The sequence below is a fragment of the Phacochoerus africanus genome, chromosome 2, assembly GCF_016906955.1.
Source record: "Phacochoerus africanus isolate WHEZ1 chromosome 2, ROS_Pafr_v1, whole genome shotgun sequence".
Lineage (NCBI taxonomy): Eukaryota > Metazoa > Chordata > Mammalia > Artiodactyla > Suidae > Phacochoerus > Phacochoerus africanus.
This window is the reverse complement of record NC_062545.1, coordinates 227,296,299-227,313,247: the sequence shown is the minus strand read 5'-3', so window position 1 is coordinate 227,313,247 and position 16,949 is coordinate 227,296,299. Positions and strand designations below refer to the sequence as shown.

General features: G+C 39.5%; 2 protein-coding genes across 3 annotated transcripts in view; one reads left to right on the top strand and one right to left on the bottom strand.

Annotated features, from left to right (window-relative positions):
* C2H9orf85 (chromosome 2 C9orf85 homolog) overlaps positions 1–10,635 on the bottom strand; it is a 63,737-nt gene extending 53,102 nt beyond the window's left edge. Inside the window, exon 1 of the mRNA XM_047767773.1 lies at positions 10,401–10,635. Coding sequence (XP_047623729.1) covers positions 10,401–10,502 — 102 coding nt within the window. The 5' untranslated portion in view covers positions 10,503–10,635. The remainder of the gene's footprint in view (positions 1–10,400) is intronic.
* An 824-nt stretch (positions 10,636–11,459) lies between these two features.
* ABHD17B (abhydrolase domain containing 17B, depalmitoylase) overlaps positions 11,460–16,949 on the top strand; it is a 42,492-nt gene continuing 37,002 nt past the window's right edge. The window contains exon 1 of one of the 2 annotated variants that reach the window (XM_047767772.1): positions 11,460–11,587. The gene's annotated coding sequence lies outside the window, so the exon portion shown is untranslated. The remainder of the gene's footprint in view (positions 11,588–16,949) is intronic. The other variant, XM_047767771.1, reaches the window with a different exon arrangement.

Here is a 16,949-nt window from a genome sequence, read left to right as displayed (position 1 = left end):
GCTAGGAGAGGCCAGTGATATTCTCTTCATTTCAGTTGCGATTACATGACTGTGTTAAGTTTGTAAAAATTCATTTAATTCTATTATGATTTTTGTACTTCTCTATATGCTTTGTTATAATTTGATAAGACTTTAATAAATGAAAATGCTCCATATTTGCCTTTTTTCACTTTTTAGTTACTACTCTGAGATTCTTGAATTAAAGATTCATATCATACTCATCTTTTGCAATGCTTGGTACACAGTGGGAGCTTAATAAAGACAGATTAATTAATTGCACAAAGTCAATAAGAACTACTTGATTTCCATTCCTTCATCCCACAGCACTGAACTGCTGCTACAGGTACATATTATATACCACAAGTAGTTTAAATGATGCTCGAGCCCCTCCCTCTAGAGACAGATGGCACTTGTGTGCGTATACATGAGAGAAAAAGAAAGAAGCCAAGACATATATAATAATAACTAATATGGTATGTACCATATGTGTGGTGAAGGCAATAAATGCCCTAGGGAAGGACGGCAACATTCCATTGGGATTAACCAGGAAGGGCCTAACTGAGGGAGTAGCATGTGAGCATGATGAGCATCTTAGTAAGAGGAAGGAATGGACCAGCATTTACAGCATGCTGGGTACCATGTGAGCATTTCGTAAACCTTAGTTAACCGTCACAATATAGCTAAACCTACTAAGACCTTGACAGGTTAAGAAATTTGTCCAAGATCACAGACCCAGTAAATGGTAGAAAATTTGACCTAAATCTTTTGACTCCAGGATCAATGTCTTTCTACCACACCATGCTGTCACTGTCTTGAACAAGAGCTGATACCTATGGCCAAAAAAATTCAAAAACTCATCTAAAATGTCACAAAAACTGAGAAAAAAATTTTTTTTCCTTCCCAATGCATACACCTCAAAATGTTTTATTCTTCCTAGTAACCTGATCAAAAACACAACAGACCACATCTATTTATAGGAACAATGGCCTTAGCTGACAGTACTAGAATTCTAAATCACAACTTAAACTCATTCTAACATTTTTGGTAAAGAGGTCTTAGTCAACTAGTCTTTTTTTTTTTTTCCTTTCTTTTTTTTTTTAATGAGAGTTACAATGTTTATTTCAGGTTCTCTCTTGGTTTGGTTTGGTTTTGTTGTTTTTTTTTTTTTCTTTTTTGCCACACAGGCAGTATGTAGAAGTTCTTGGGCCAGGGATCAAACCTACACTACACAGCCGCAATCAGAGCCACAGCAGTGAGAATGCAGGAGCTCAACCTGCTAGGCCATCAGAGAACTCCCCAATCTTATAACCAGAAAGCTGGCTACTTAGACATGATTTCATTTTTACACTTTTGCCACCACATAATGTAACATGTTCATTTTGGCAATAGGCATAAATACCTATTCATAATCTTGTTTTGGAAAAAACCCTCTCTTTAGTATCTTTTTGCCTTAAGAAGAACTTTATTCACATAGTCTCAAACATTACTGAGGAGCCTTCAATGTGTCTGGAACTCTTCCACAAAAAAATGAGTAAAAGAGAAGCCTTCTTTTCAAAAGAGTCTTCAGTGTAACAACAATTTTACCTGATCTTTTTCATTTCATTTTATTTTGTTTTTCAGATTAAACTCTTTCAACTTCCTTATCCACAACCTACAAACTCATCAGCACCCATTCTGCCTTTCTGTCTTATCCATTCGTTCTTTTATTTCATTCCATTCAACTTTTCTTTGACCCATCATCCCCAAGCTGTACTATCTCCTTGAGGATAATACTTTTCATATCCATTATTCCCCCTCTCTCACTTTATTTCTTAATTACTATGATATTGCCCTTATCACAACATTTGACACATTGCTCTAAATACTTATTTACTTCATTCAATCCTCAACTACTTATTGAATATCTCCTATGTATCAACCCCTGGTCTAGGTATCGAGGATATAAATAAAAATCTTTGCCTTCAGAGCAATCATATTTTAGGGTGGCCAAGAAATAAGATAAACAAGTAAACAAATAATATGTTGAAAATTAATGAGAAGGTTATGAAAATTTAGATAATTCAACAGTTGACAGTTTTGCTGATAAACTGAAATACAGAATGTGAGAAAGGCCAAGAGTCAAGAGTAATTTTCATAGTGTAGTTTGAGGAACTGGGTAAAGAGTGTAAAACTCTAGTTTACAGAGTTGGGGGACATAGCAGGAAATGGTTTGACAGAGAAAAATTAAGAGTTCTTTCTTTGCCATGTTAAGCTTGAGAAACCTTCTTCTTGATATTCAAGAATAGAGGTTAAGTAGGTAGCTAAATATACAACAACTTTGCAACTCAGGAAAGAGGTTGGCCTGGAGTTCAAGATCCGGAAGGTATCAGCATAAAATGGTACTTAAAATCATGGACTGAGCTGAATGAAAAATATTATTTCAGGAGAGTGCTGGAGAGGCAAATTTTGCTGAGCAACCGAGTTACTGAACATTAACAAGGATTTGGCCACACAGAGATCATGGACCTTGAGAAGAATAGTTTTAGTGGAATGGTGTATACAAAAACTACGTAAAGAGAGAAAAAAATGTGAAGTCAAGATATGGAGATTCGGGAACTACAGAAAAGAAGTAGAAAGAAATAGGGCAGGGTTAGAAAAGAACATGAGCTCTATCTAAGAAGGATTTTTAAAAATTGAAGTAACCCTTTATAGATGGAAAGACTGATGATTCAACAGAACACGCAACTGAAGTCTTAAATTAAAAGTAGGCAAGAAATGAGCTCCAGGGCAAAAGTAAAGGGACTAGCCTTAGGGAGGGACAGACATTTCACCCAGTATCACAGGAAGGCCCCGAGTATATGGGTACAGATGGAGGTAGTTTGGTAAATGTGATGGTGGACAGAAAGCTGGATCTAAGCAAGGTTAGGATTCTGCCAGGCAAGTACCACAGAAGGAAAGAAGGATAAGGGATTTGAAGCATATAACAAAAGAGCAATTATATTAACAGAACAAGGTCTCCAAGCTAGATAAGGAGGGAAAAAAGGACATGAATGAGGTCTGGTGAAAAGCAGAAAAGTTAATGGACAGGAGCACACAGTGGAGTTTAAAAAATTATTTAAGGAAAAAGGAAACTAGATAAGTAGATGGTGGTCAGGATTTTGTTTTGTTTTGTTTTGTTAAGTTTATAAGTGAAGCAGTTACCAGCAATGAGGGTTTAACACTTGATCATCATGGTTGATTTCTGAGGGGCAGAGGGGTGTCCTAAAAGATGAAAGATCAAATGTTTGATTATCTATGTGGATGGCAATCACTAAGTACGATGACAGGGGAAATGTGGGAGGGCAGTGACCCAGGTACCAATGGGGAGGTAAGGTTAGATCTGGAGAGGATAATGATCTGATGGCATATATTTCAGAAGAGCTGGGGTTTTGAATGAGGAAAAAATGGACAGAAGTATCAAATGGGAGAAAGGATTCTAAATGAGAGGTTAAAGATGTGGAATGAAAAAAAAATCATCAGGAGTTCCCGTTGTGGCGCAGTGGTTAACGAATCCGACTAGGAACCATGAGGTTGTGGGTTCGGTCCCTGCCCCTGCTCAGTGGGTTAACGATCCGGCGTTGCCGTGAGCTGTGGTGTAGGTTGCAGACGCGGCTCGGATCCCGAGTTGCTGTGGCTCTGGCGTAGGCCGGTGGCTACAGCTCCGATTCAACCCCTAGCCTGGGAACCTCCATATGCCGCAGGAGCGGCCCAAAGAAATAGCAAAAAGACAAACAAACAAACAAAAAATCATCAGTACTTAAAGACTACAGGAAAGAGAGTTCCCAGGAATAGTCAGGGCAAGAAAGTCAAGGAAATTTTATTTTCAACACTATGTCTCTGACGATAATAAACTACCAATCCCAGGAAGCAAACTGGAAAGATTAAGAGAGGGCACTGAAAAGTTCAAAGACTGCATGAAGTCAGGATCTGCACAAAGCCAAATGATTAAAAAATTTCCCCAGCAATAATGGCTAACCTGGGAACCTTGAGCACTAAAAAACCAACCAGAACAAACACCTGTTATAAGCTTTATGAGAGCAGCTCAGTATCTTTCCAATAAATTCTCTTTCTGCTTAAATTAGCAACTAAAGAATCCTCATGATAATTACCTTCATGCAAAGCCCACCCCCCCCACCCCTGCACACACATCAGACAAGTTCAGAAGAGGAATGTTTATTTAATTAATTCAATACATTTAAGTGATGTTTGACCTGGAGTGATAGGGAAAATCTCAGAAAGGAATTTTAGGCATGTTAACTATTCCTTTATCCTCTTCTCATTTCATTTCCTCCTTTCACAAAAGTCAATGGTGAGAAAAAGGGCAATAACAAGTGAGAATGGAGTGAACTGGCAGCAGGTTTTTCTGAGGACAGGCAGGATTCGGGATTCTCCGCAAGCCTGCCTGTGACCTCACAATAACACTTGTGCAGGTGTGGAAAGAGTCCTACAGCTTAAAATAACAAATGCCACAGCAACCAGTACCTCTCAGCCCCAAGGTTCTTTGCCCAACTGTGTCACTCCATAGTATACACTGCTTCTCTAAATGAAAATGACCCATTTGGGAGAGAGTTAAAACTTTATGACTTTCTCTCAGGTCAACTAATTTACCTAGACGAAAAATTCTGAGAAGACTTAATTTCTAACAGTAGTATTTAATTTTATGTAGAAAAAAGAGTTGACAATGTAATTATAAAATTTCATAATCCAATAGTGAGTATAGTACTATTCCTTAAGACATGGACTAAATCAAGATAAATTAATTTCAGTTGTCATTCATTGTATATAATGAAATGTCCAAAACATGACTGATGAAGAAAGAACAATTGTACTAAGCATCAAAAATAAGAAACATGCAGAATTGATTTATTGGCTTTGAGTGGAAGCACCTTGGGAATCTAGGTACATGAAATACTCCAAAACATGGATGAGATTATTTTTGTGTGAGAGTAAAGAAAATAATAGAGAATACTTCAAAATATTCTAAATCGTGAATACTCACCAGCACTATGACATTTATTTAGTACAATATTTTTAGGTATAGCATAATGCCCAGCACACCATATATTAAATCTCCTTGTCAAATGAAAAAGCATGTTGAATTTAATATGAAGCCAAATGGGGGTAGGATACATTTAACTTAAATCCATTTAATAAATAGCATTGGCAAAATATATCAAGGAACATTTCCCAATCTGGAAAGAGTAAAGGGAGTCCTAGGTGTTTTCTAGAGTGCCAAAGATGGTTACCTTGAAACTATATTAGAATTCATTGCTGGCCAGCTACAAATTTGTTCAGTGGCTACCCACTTATTTAACCCTTAATTGATGAAATTCACTGATTAAGAAGTAACATTTATACACATGACTGGCACTTCATCACTCATACCTAAATGACTCACATCAGAGATTACTTAAACCAATCTGAGATGATTTCTTAAGATACAATATTTCTGGCCTAGAGGAGAAAAACAAAGATCCCATTTCACTTGATTCCAAGCTACCTGAACAAAATGAGCTTTACCAATAATACCCTCTTCCATAGCAAGGTTTTACTCATTCATCTACAGTGTCAGACACCACAGCCAACTAAATTACTATGAATCTATCCCAGAGATACACCTAGGAAAAATGAGATCCAGTTCAGTAATCTTAAGAACAAGATCCACTTTGTAATCATCTGTATTCCTCTTAGAGAGGGACAATATTTAACTTAAATGTCATGACTAGAATTTGCAGATAAAAGCTTATAAAATGGGAAAATACTAGAAGACAACTACTAGAATTATTTTGACTTGTAGTTAGCTAAGTTTACTATGTCAGACTGTCAACCTGTCTTTTGTTTTCTCTCTGGAGAAGTCAATAAGATTTTTTTTTTTTTAAAAAAAGGACTGATAATAGGTAGGATTTCTACAACTTCTCCAAATAAAGAGCAAACAACAAAAATAGAACTTCATGGCATCTGAGTGGTTAATCCATCATTTTGTTGTAATATCTATTTTCAATTGAGGTAAAATTTCTATCAGTGTCTTGCACAGATCTTAAATGCTCAATTCAATGAGTTTCAATAAATGCATCAATTCTTGTGATCTTCATGTTCCCATTACTCCAGAAAGTTTTCTTGGGCCCCTTTCAGTCAATCTCTCACCACCCAAAGCAACCATTGCTCAGATTTCTATAGATATGAGAAGCAGCTGACTTCTTTCCTTCCACATAATGTTTTTATTTATCTACATGTTTGTATCAATCAGTAGCTCCTTTTTTTTTTTTTTTTTTGTTTCGCCCATGGTAGATGGAATTTCCCAGGGATCAAACCAGCATCACAGCAGAGACCCAGTCCACTGCAGTGACAACGCCAGATCCTTAACACACTGTGCCAAGAGAATTCTCTCGGTACCTCTTTCAAAAAAAAAAAAATAGCGGAATAGTATTTCACTATATGATTGAAATTCATTACATGATTACTGATTATATGACACTATTTGCTTATCTATTCTCTTGTTGAAGGCTATTTTTTTCCCCCATTTTTTGGCAATTGTGAATAAAGATGCTTGTAAACACATAATCCTGTTCTGTTATATAAATGTAATCAGACCATCTTAAACTTAAGACAGCTCTCTGCCTAAACCAGGAGCCCAGGGGCTGGACTGAATTAGCATCTGATTTCACAGGAAGTGAGATGAACCCTAACCTGCTCCATAGATCGGCCTGGGACCAGCTCCAACCAGTCCCTATCTGTGATATGTGACACTCTAGCGGGCCACGCCTTGTGAAGAAACACTCTTTCCCTGGAATATTTCAAACAGGTAACATTTAGGGGCAGTGGCAATAAAGTTCACCTCTGTTCCAATCCTAATCTGGTATCACATTGCTTCTATCATAGACAAAACAGTATTTAAAAAAGAACCAACACACATACACAAAAAGGGACCCCCTTTTTTTGGCCACACCCCAGCATGCAGAAATTCCCAGACCAGGGAATGAACCCACACCACAGCAGTGACATTGCCAGATGCTTAACCAACAGGCTACCAGAGAACTTCAAAAAAGGATTTCTGATTTATCTGTTCCTTGAGGTCTCTTAGCACAGACCTTACCTAATCAATGGATAGCCACATGCTAGTAATGTAACTCCAGGCACAACATTCACCTCTAAATCCTAATTTCCCAATATGCAGAATGGGATAATTGTAGCATATATCTTAGGGTTATTTTGAAGACCAAATTATTTAATAGGTATCAAATACGCATAGTGGCTAACTTGCTTAAGTACATAGTATAGTTATTATTAACAAAACTATATTACGACTTTCATTTTCCTTTTCTATTTCAAAGGAATAACCAGAGTTTCCTAAAATGAATATATTCCTCCCAAATTAATTCACTTTCAAAAGGTATTATAGGAGTTCCCACCATGGCTCAGTAGTTAAGTTGCTGCAGTGACAACTTAATCCACTGTGTCCCAAGAAAACTCCAAAAGACATTTTCAATTTTATACTTTATACATTTTACTGTTGTTTCAATATTCTTCAACAAATATGCATTTCTTCTCTAGTTAATTTTTTTAGGCCTTGAGCAATTGCAAATCCACTTATATTATCATATGTTCTGTGGTTAGGTCTTATTTGTGAGCCACATGGGAAGTCTAAGGTTAGGCCATATTTGTACCACTATTTCTTAAAAATATTTTTGTAGGAGTTCCCATTGTGGTGCAGTGGTTAACGAATCCGACTAGGAACCATGAGGTTGTGGGTTCGATCCCTGGCCTTGCTCAGTGGGTTAAGGATCCTGCGTTGCCATGAGCTGTGGTGTAGGTTGCAGACACAGCTCGGATCCCGAGTTGCTGTGTAGGCCGATGGCTACAGCTCCAATTAGACCACTAGCCTGGGAACCTCCATATGCCACAGGTGCAGCCCTAAAAAAGACAAAAAAAAAAAAGAATTCGCCGTGAATGTAGCCAATTATTCATCCTCCATTAAACCGATGATCAATTATCTTTCCTCAGTAAAATACTTCTGCTATTATTGTCAGAACTGCCAATAATAAAGCACCTGGTAGTATGAGATTTCCTCACAATTTAGAAGTGACAAAGAAGCTAATGATAAAAGTAATAAACAAAATGAAACTCAGTGACTGAACTTGAGACTCATGAAAAGATTTAAAACCATAATGACATGGTTGTTAGATCACACCAGAAAATGCCTAATAAAATTATGTCTAGGAAGAAGTGCTAGCATAAGAAGTACAAGTTTAAGAAGTCTTGTACTTACAAGTCTAAGAAGGACAGCAAGCTACATTGTAGCTAAATATTTATTAAAAACTACTTTTTATCACCTGATGAAAAACCATCAGAATTAAATGCTTGTTCATGGACTTGGAGAAGAGACTTGTGGCTGCCTGATGGGAGGGGGAGGGAGTGGGAGGGATCAGGAGCTTGGGCTTATCAGACACAACTTAGAATAGATTTACAAGGAGATCCTGCTGAATAGCATTGAGAACTTTGTCTAGATACTTATGTTGCAACAGAAGAAAGGGTGGGGGGAAAATGTAATTGTAATGTATACATGTAAGGATAACCTGACCCCCTTGCTGTACAGTGGGAAAAAAATAATAATAAATAATTAAAAAAAAAAAAGAATTAAATGCTTGTGCCAAAACTTAGAGTAAGAATACAAGAGGAGTTCCCTGTTAGCCCAGAAGGTTAAGGATCTTGCCTTGTTACTACTGTGGCTCAGGTTCAATTCCTGCCTGGGAATTTCTGAATGCCATGGGTGTGGCCCCCCCCCAAAAAAAGAGAGAGAGATGAATACAGAACATGGTAGCTATTTATTTGGAATAGCATAGCTTTTTATCCTGGCTTATTTATTGATGAAAGGCACAAACGGGAAAGTCTTCCCAAATACTGCTCCAGGTTTTCTTTCTTTTTTTCTTTTTCCTAATTTTTTTTTTCTTTTTGGCCGCTCCAAGCATATGAAAGTTCCCGGGCCAGGGGTCGAAACTGAGCCACATCTGGGACCTATGCCACTGACCTAAGGATCTAGAATCCTCAACCTACTGATCATGGCCAGGGATTGAACCTGCATCCTCATGCATACTGGTTGGGTTCATAACTAGCTGAGCCACAATGAGAACTCCCAGGTTTTCTTTGTGAATCTGAACCTAATTAAGGGAAAGATGAGGTCCTCTTAGTAGGACAACTGAAAATATGAGGCAACTGAAAATATGCCTTCTTACTCTTCTTTATTCAAATGTCCTTCCCTTTATCAGAATTTATCATAATTTATAATTATACATCTTTGTTCTTACTGTCCAATGACCCAGAAAAACTATAAGTCCTTTGAAGACAGAGTCAGCTCTTTTGAACACTGTACACATACTTACATAAAGTGTTCATATCTGTATAGTGAAGATGCTTAAATATCTGTATAGTGAAGATAGGAAAAGGTCACTGGTTACCATAAACAGTCACTTCACTTTCATAGCCAATGTTGAGAAATTAATCACTTGTTGGACAATTATTATGATCCAGATAATTTATGTATATCATTTAGATTAGCCTCACAACAAAACTGGAAGGTTTCTCATTTGAGATCAAAAGACGACTCAGAAAAATATTAAATAACTCGCTTATGCCACACCCTAGCAAATCTGAGCTTCAGTTTATGTTAATATCAGGTTTTTGCAATGTGATGGTGGCCCCCAAACTGCCTTTGTCTTCAATTATCTCCCCTCCCTACAGCTATGGGAGGAGGGGGAAATAGCTCTAACAAATTAGTAGAGACTCTAGACCTCTGGCTAGCTATACAGTCTGAATTTTCTTTCAACCTAAAGAAATCTGCTAAAGTAATATAAACAGCAAGACAATCATTTTTATATTGATCAAATAATTTGATTCTCAAAACAATCTTACAAATGAGAGCGATAGTCCCATTATGTTGGTGTGGACACTGAGGTTAAGAGCACTTAAGAGCTTTCACACCCTTTCTACAAAGCTATGGGCCTAGGGCTTTCCAAAAAGAAATAAGGACAGCATAAACTTGGTGCAACATTTGAAAGAGACGCGCGCCATAATTCTCGTATTTCTACTGGAAATATGTGATCCAGATGGGAGCGTTCAATCACTCAAGTTTCCTATTTGCATTTTAGGTTTGATGAGGGCCCCGATTACTCTGTACAATCATCTAAATGTTGACCGCCAAATATATTTACGAGGAGATAACACATGCAGGTCAAAGAAAGGGCGTGAGAACATTATTTTAGAAAGGGCTGCACTGCAGCCAAAACTAACTCTGGGCTGCAGTCCACATTCGCCCTCGCCAACTCCTCTCATTCCTCTTTCCCCTCCAGTGAACCATTCCTTCCAGATTGAGTGCAGCAAGTTCCTACCTTGGTCTGAACACTCTTATCAAACTTGTCATTTTTGAAGCTAAAGGTATTCTGGTGCCTCTGAGGCCTGGAACGAGCCACGTTCCCTTTCTGGGAACTCATCGCAGAAACCACAATTTTCTCGAGCTGAGACAAGAAGATGCAAGGAAGACTACCACGCCAGGAACTACCCCACCGAGTTCAAGCTTCTGTCAACGACCCGGAAGTAACTTATCCAGCCTGTCTGGTCCCGCCCCGGCAGCCCACGTGACTCCTCGCAGAGGTCAAAGGGCGCCCTCCAGCCCCTCAGCTCCCGTCTCTTTCACTAGGCCGAGTCTCGACCCCTCCCCCTCCGCAAGGTTTTTCTCTCTAACCCTGGGTATACATCCTACTTTCTTCGAAGCGAGAATTTCCCCATTGGTCCGAATGTGGTAATCCATCAAAGCGGAGGGGCGGAGAAGATTTGCTTCTATTGGCTCCTCTTTTCCGCAATACCCGCCTCCTGCCGACTTAGCTTAGCCTCTCCCGGGGCCAGACTCCTCTGGGCGGCTTGTGATTGGTGGAAATTGGGATAAGCTGGACTGCGTCCCTCCCCCGGCCCGCTCCCAGGCTGGAGCCCGGGTCAGCTTTGGCACCTTCCTCCAGTGACCAACTCCTAGTTTAGCGAGCGCTCTGCTACCCCCTAGGTTCCTTTCCAGCGTCCCTGTCTCCCACTTCGAGAGCGAACCCCGCGGCCGGTAGGCTGAAGAGGAGCAAGGAAAGGGGGACTAAAGAGAAGAAAGACCTGGCTGGTTCTAGGTGGTGTCTGCAGTGCCAGTAAGGGAGGTGGCGGCGGGCGCTGCGACCACGGCCGCGCGGGACGTGAGGCCCAACAGCAGCCGACGGCGGCGGCGGTGGCGGCCACTCCAGCGCCTCGCGCCGGGGCCGTTAGTCAGCAGAACGCCAACCTGTGTAAAGGAACAGGGCCGGCCCGAGGCGAGACTCGGGAGCGCGAGCCGGCTCCCCCGAGCGCCGCCGACCTTCCTCGTCCCGGCGCCGGGGGCTGCAGCCCTTGTCCCCCTCCTCGGCCGGGCCCGCCTGCAGGCCGGGAGAGTCCGGCAGAGGCAGCAGCAGCAGAGCGGAACGCGCCTTGTAGAGGACAGCGCGGCGGCAGAGGTTCCTTCTCGGCCCTTTCTGCCTGACGCCTTGGTTGCGGCCCTCAGGTGCAGGTGCGTGGGGCCGCGGGGGGTCGGGGCGCTGCGGCCAGGCTCGGGGAGGGGGCGCTAGGCCCGGAGCTGCAGCGCGGGAGGGACCAGCCGGGGCTGAGCGGGGGGAGGGGAGCGGGAGTCGTCTTTGTTGTTGGCGACCGGGATCCCTCTCCCTGCCGGCGAAAGGCGGGGAAACCACTCCCGATCAGATCTAGGTTTTTGAGAAGATTGTCTGGTGGTTCAGTGAAGGGAAGAGATAGGAAAGTCCTGCGGTCGGTGAGGCTGCAGTAGTCTGGGGGCGGAAGGACGGACAGACGAACTGGGGAAGGTATTGGGTCCTCCCTTAAGAGAAAGGTCTAATTTCATTCCTTTGCTATTCTCTCTGTGGACGGAAAGCTGGGGCCAGGTTCCCATTCCCCTCCATGGCCCACTGTGAGATTCACGATGGCTGAAAGCTTTCTCCTGAATGTCCTCTCGTGTGCCAGCCTCGATTTTAGATCAAATCTACCCGGTGCTTGGTGATTTGGGTATTGTGGTCCAGCCGTCGTGGGGTCTTCTTCTCTCCATAGTTGAACTTCACTCTTGCCTTTTTCAAACTCTGGCGTAGGCTCATTAGGAATTGTCTTTGAATTGAAAAATTATTGTTTGAATTTTTTTAACCCTGAAACGAAAAGTTCTGTCAAGTTAGATTTATTGTTGTGAAGGCCTTTTGTAAAGAAGAGAGTTTAACCTTGGCTTGTTTTTAAAAAAAGTTCAGAGCTTTGATCCATAGTGATTTTTGCCAATGGCAGGACAAAACTTTTTTAAATGACGCATTGATTTAAGTGTGAGGTGGATTTGTTAAGCAGAAGGATGAGTAACGGAATACAGGGAGGGTGGCTTGTGAATTTTGGCTGTTAGCTTATGTGAAGATACTCGTTTTTAATTTTTTTTTTTTTGTAGTACACAATACTTGATCTGCAAGATAATTCACTGATTGATTTTGAAAGCCTTCAAGAATGTGGAGATCTTGTTTCAGCATTTAAAACTACTTAATGAGTCTGAGTAAAAAGTCAGGTACATGTTGTCATAGCATTCATCTGTTTGCATTAGCAAGTAACAAGAAAACTTAAAACGAACTTTTCTCTGTGAAGAGTTTGTCTGCATATGTTTGTAGCTTAAACTCATTGAGGTGATTTATCTAATACCTAATATTTTGGTAATTATTTCAACTGCGAGTATTATAATTTGGGTGCCCAACTCTGCTTGTTGGTAAAATTTTGGAAGAAGGGATAGAGGCTTACTTAAGGAAGAATAGTGCAGATAGCCATGTTTCGACTTATTAAAGAAATAACATCCCTGTTATGTGGTAATAGCTATATTACTTGAGATCCAGGAGGAAAGGAATAGCACCCTCACCCATATTTTGACCTCTCCTTTCTCCTACTTTAGTATTAATAAGGTTAACTGCTAAGGATAGGATTAGATTTTTAGCAGGCTAGGCAGTTTTAATTTTGTCCTTTGCTGTGCAGTACTGTAGTTAAGAGGCTTTCTTCCTTGAGTCTATTTGCCCATTTTGAAATGTGTATGACATTTGACAAAGAAGTTTCTATTTCCTGTGACAAACAATTATAAAGCATCATGGCAAAATAATGTTTTTGGTAGTTTAATGATCACAAAAGAACTAGGCAGTTAGTGTCTTTTCTAAGCTGTCAGCTTAGAAAAGTTGGTCTACAACTCCAGGCAAGTTATTCCACATCTAAATCAGTTTCTCCATCTGTAATATAGAGATAGTAAAATGTGCCACCTTCTCACAATGTAGAAAGGGCAGTGAGAACCAGTAGTTGCTCTGGTTATGTGACATTGATAGTTTTAGTTAAGAGTACTTTTTAAATGCAGTTCTCTTATTTTGTTTTGGTATGAATTTCAGTTCCTTAGTGGAGAATTAGCATAAAGAAACATAATAGGGAGAATGTCTAACCATAGGCCATCTTTAGGAAGTGGTAAACTCAAAATTTTTCCCCAGAAAATATAATTTGGTGTCATATCTTTAGAATCAGTGATGACATGAAAATAAGGGTGACAGATTGACTTGGTTGGTTTATTTACTGATAGATTTTATTTCTCATATATCCAAGGTTTTGCTCTTAATTCTCAAAAATTAGTCCTACCTTTCCTACCTACCCTATTAAAAATTTCTCACATACCAATATGCCTCTTAAACCCATCCTTGAGTTGGAGAGGAAAAGTGATGCTTTATGCCTTTATTACAGATGAAGTAAAGCAGTTCATTGTTTGAGTTGCCTAAAGCTACACAATTTGTAAGAACCAGAACTGAGACTTGAATCTGGGTCTTCTGAATCCTTTGTTTTGGAACAGCGTTTTCCAAACACCTGTTTAGACCCAATAGTTTTTGCCAATTCAGGTGAAACTAGAATATAGCAGTGTAAGTATTGGTAACATACAAAATAATAAATACTCACACACTTATTAACCAGTTGGAAAATTACACTAAGCTTCTGCTGTACCTGCTACCCCTCTTAAGTCCTGTTTCCCTCTTTTCCCCACTCCCAACTACTAACCCAAAATTAGCATGCATCCTTCCTATACATGTATTTATACTTTACTACATTCTTTAGATCCATGAACATTATATAGTTTTGCTTTGATTTAAGTCTATTTAAATATGAATTTTGTATCAGGAGCTTGCTTTCTTCACTCAACATGCCAAGATTTATCTGTTTATTCAGGTAGCTCTGGTTTATTTTTACTGTCATATGGTATGTGTCCCATTATGTGACTTATATCAGGTTTCTATTGGTCATTTCAGTTGTTTCCAATTGTTTGCTTATTAAACAGTGCGTAGGGAATATTCTTGTAATGGTTCCTGACCCTATATTCTGTTTTTATAGAAATGCTTTACAGCTTCCCCAATACTGTCCTAAAATGGGATTTATAATAATAAACTTATATTCATATTTTAAATAAAGTAATGCCCTTACTAAAATAATTTACAAGTAATTTATAACAAAGTAATGTATTGCAAAATTGGCACAACACTGTAAATCAACTATATTTTAATTAAAAACATATCAAAGAAATGTATTGCACTGTATAAGTGCTCAAGCTCAGTCACACTGTAATTTTGCTACCTAGTGTAATGGTGGTAGACCAGTAACAGCAGAATTCTGGGCGCTTGTTAGAAATCAGAACCTCAGGCCCTACCCTAATGACTCAGGTGCTGAGTAGTAACAAGATTCCCAGGTGATTTGAGGGCACTTTAAAGTCTAAGAAGCACTGCAAGAATAGTAGTAGTGAGTACTTTGCACCCATAGTATCACCATAAATAGCTGCTAATGCAGATTAAACAGGAGTATTGAATTGGCCATTCAGATAACCAAGTTTGTGAAATAACTATTTTCAGTAAAGTTTGAACAGAAATTAAAGCTCAGGAGTTCCTGCTGTAGCCCAGTGGGTTAAGAATCCGACTGCAGCAGCTCTGGTCACTGTAGAGCTGGAGGAGCAGGTTCGATCCCTGGCTCAGCACAGTGGGTTAAAGGATCCACGGATTCAGTCCCTGGCCCAGGAACTTCCATGTAATGTGGTTGCGGCCATAAAAAATAAAAACAAAAAATACATACATACGTGTGTGTGTGTGTGTGTGTGTGTGTGTGTGTGTGTATACACAAAAAATAAAAGTGCAATCTTCTCTCTTTACAGGGGGTTACATTCTTTAAAATCCTCAGCTATGTTAAAACAATACAAATACTTTGTGTTAAGTCTTATTTATTAATATTAACCTTATTTTTCCTCCTATTCCTTTAAATGAGTGCCCAGCAGAATGTCCAAGAGTCATGGGCAACATTATCTTTACACACCAATAGAGCCTCTTGTCCCTGGCATCTATTTCGTGCACCCTATTCGTCACAACTAAAAAGCCATTGTTGAGAAAGATTGCCCTGAGATATAAATCTAGTAGTAGACTATTAGAACACAGGATAGGAGCTATTGCTTCAACTTCACTAGATTACTACCAGTTTTCTCTCCAGAGTATTTGTGTCAGTAATGGATGAGAGGGTCTATTTTCCCACCTTCCAAATAGTTTAGATTTCTTAAGTTTGCTGTTCTCAGGAGTATAAAACGGTACCTCATTTTAGTTGTCATTTGTATCTCCCTAGTTAGTTGTTATTTTTTGGCTATTTATGTTCCTTTTCTATGAATTGCTTATGTGGTTTTTTTGTGGGATTTTGTATTATGCTGATTTGTATATGTGTTTATGTATTCTGGAAAACAACACTTGACAGGCTTTACAAATATTTTCCAGCCTTTAGCATGCCTTTTCACTTTAAATATGGTGTCTTTTGATGACTAGATGGTCTTAATTTTAATGTCAGTTTTATTTTATGATTGTGCCTTTTCTTGTGTCTTCTCTATCCTGAGATTATAAAAATTCTTTTTTTTTTTTTTTTTGTCTTTTTAGGGCTGCACCCGCCTGGAGGTTCCCAGGTTGGGGGTCTAACTGGAGCGGTAGCTGCCAGCCTACACCAGAGCCACAGCAACGCCAGATCCTTAACCCACTGAGCAAGGCCAGGGATTGAACCTGAAACCTCATGGTTCCTAGTTGTATTCGTCTCCACTGTTCCGCAACAGGAACTCCTGTTAGGGTTTCTTTTAAAAGCTTTACTTTTTCACATTTTTATCTTAAATACACATGGAGCTATTTTTATATAATGAGGTGTTTGTGAATCTAAATTCGCTCAGTAAAAAGAACTACCTTATATAGTGAAATTGTTATTTTTTATGTTAGTGTACTTATGAACTTATAGTGATAGTAAATTATATTTAGCTTGCAACATCCCTTTGAGGCAAAATTAAAATTTGGTAATTATTGTCACTAAAACTTTTTTTTAGTTTGCCTGTTTTTTTTTTGTTTGTTTGTGGTTTTTTTTTTGTCTTTTTGCCTTTTCTTGGGCCACTTCCGAAACATATGGAAGTTCCCAGGCTAGAGGTCGAATCGGAGCTGCAGCCACCGGCCTACGCCAGAGCCACAGCAAAGCAGGATCCGAGCCGCGTCTGCAACCTTCACCACAGCTCATGGCAACACTGGGTCCTTAATCCACTGAGCAAGGCCAGGGCTCGAACCCCCAACCTCATGGTTCCTAGTTGGATTCGTCAACCACTGCGCCACAACAGGACCTCCTAGTTTGCCTGGTTTTTAATAAAAGGTTTTGGAACCAGTGCTTTTAGACTACTCTGATTCCTTTTTCCATCTGTGTCACGCATTCAGCCTCTAAAACATCATAGGAAGTAAGCAGGTATTCTTAAGTACTCATCTTAAGATTCTTATGATCCTAAATTTTTTTAACAGAATTTCAGACTAAATTCAAATGTTATTTTAATATTA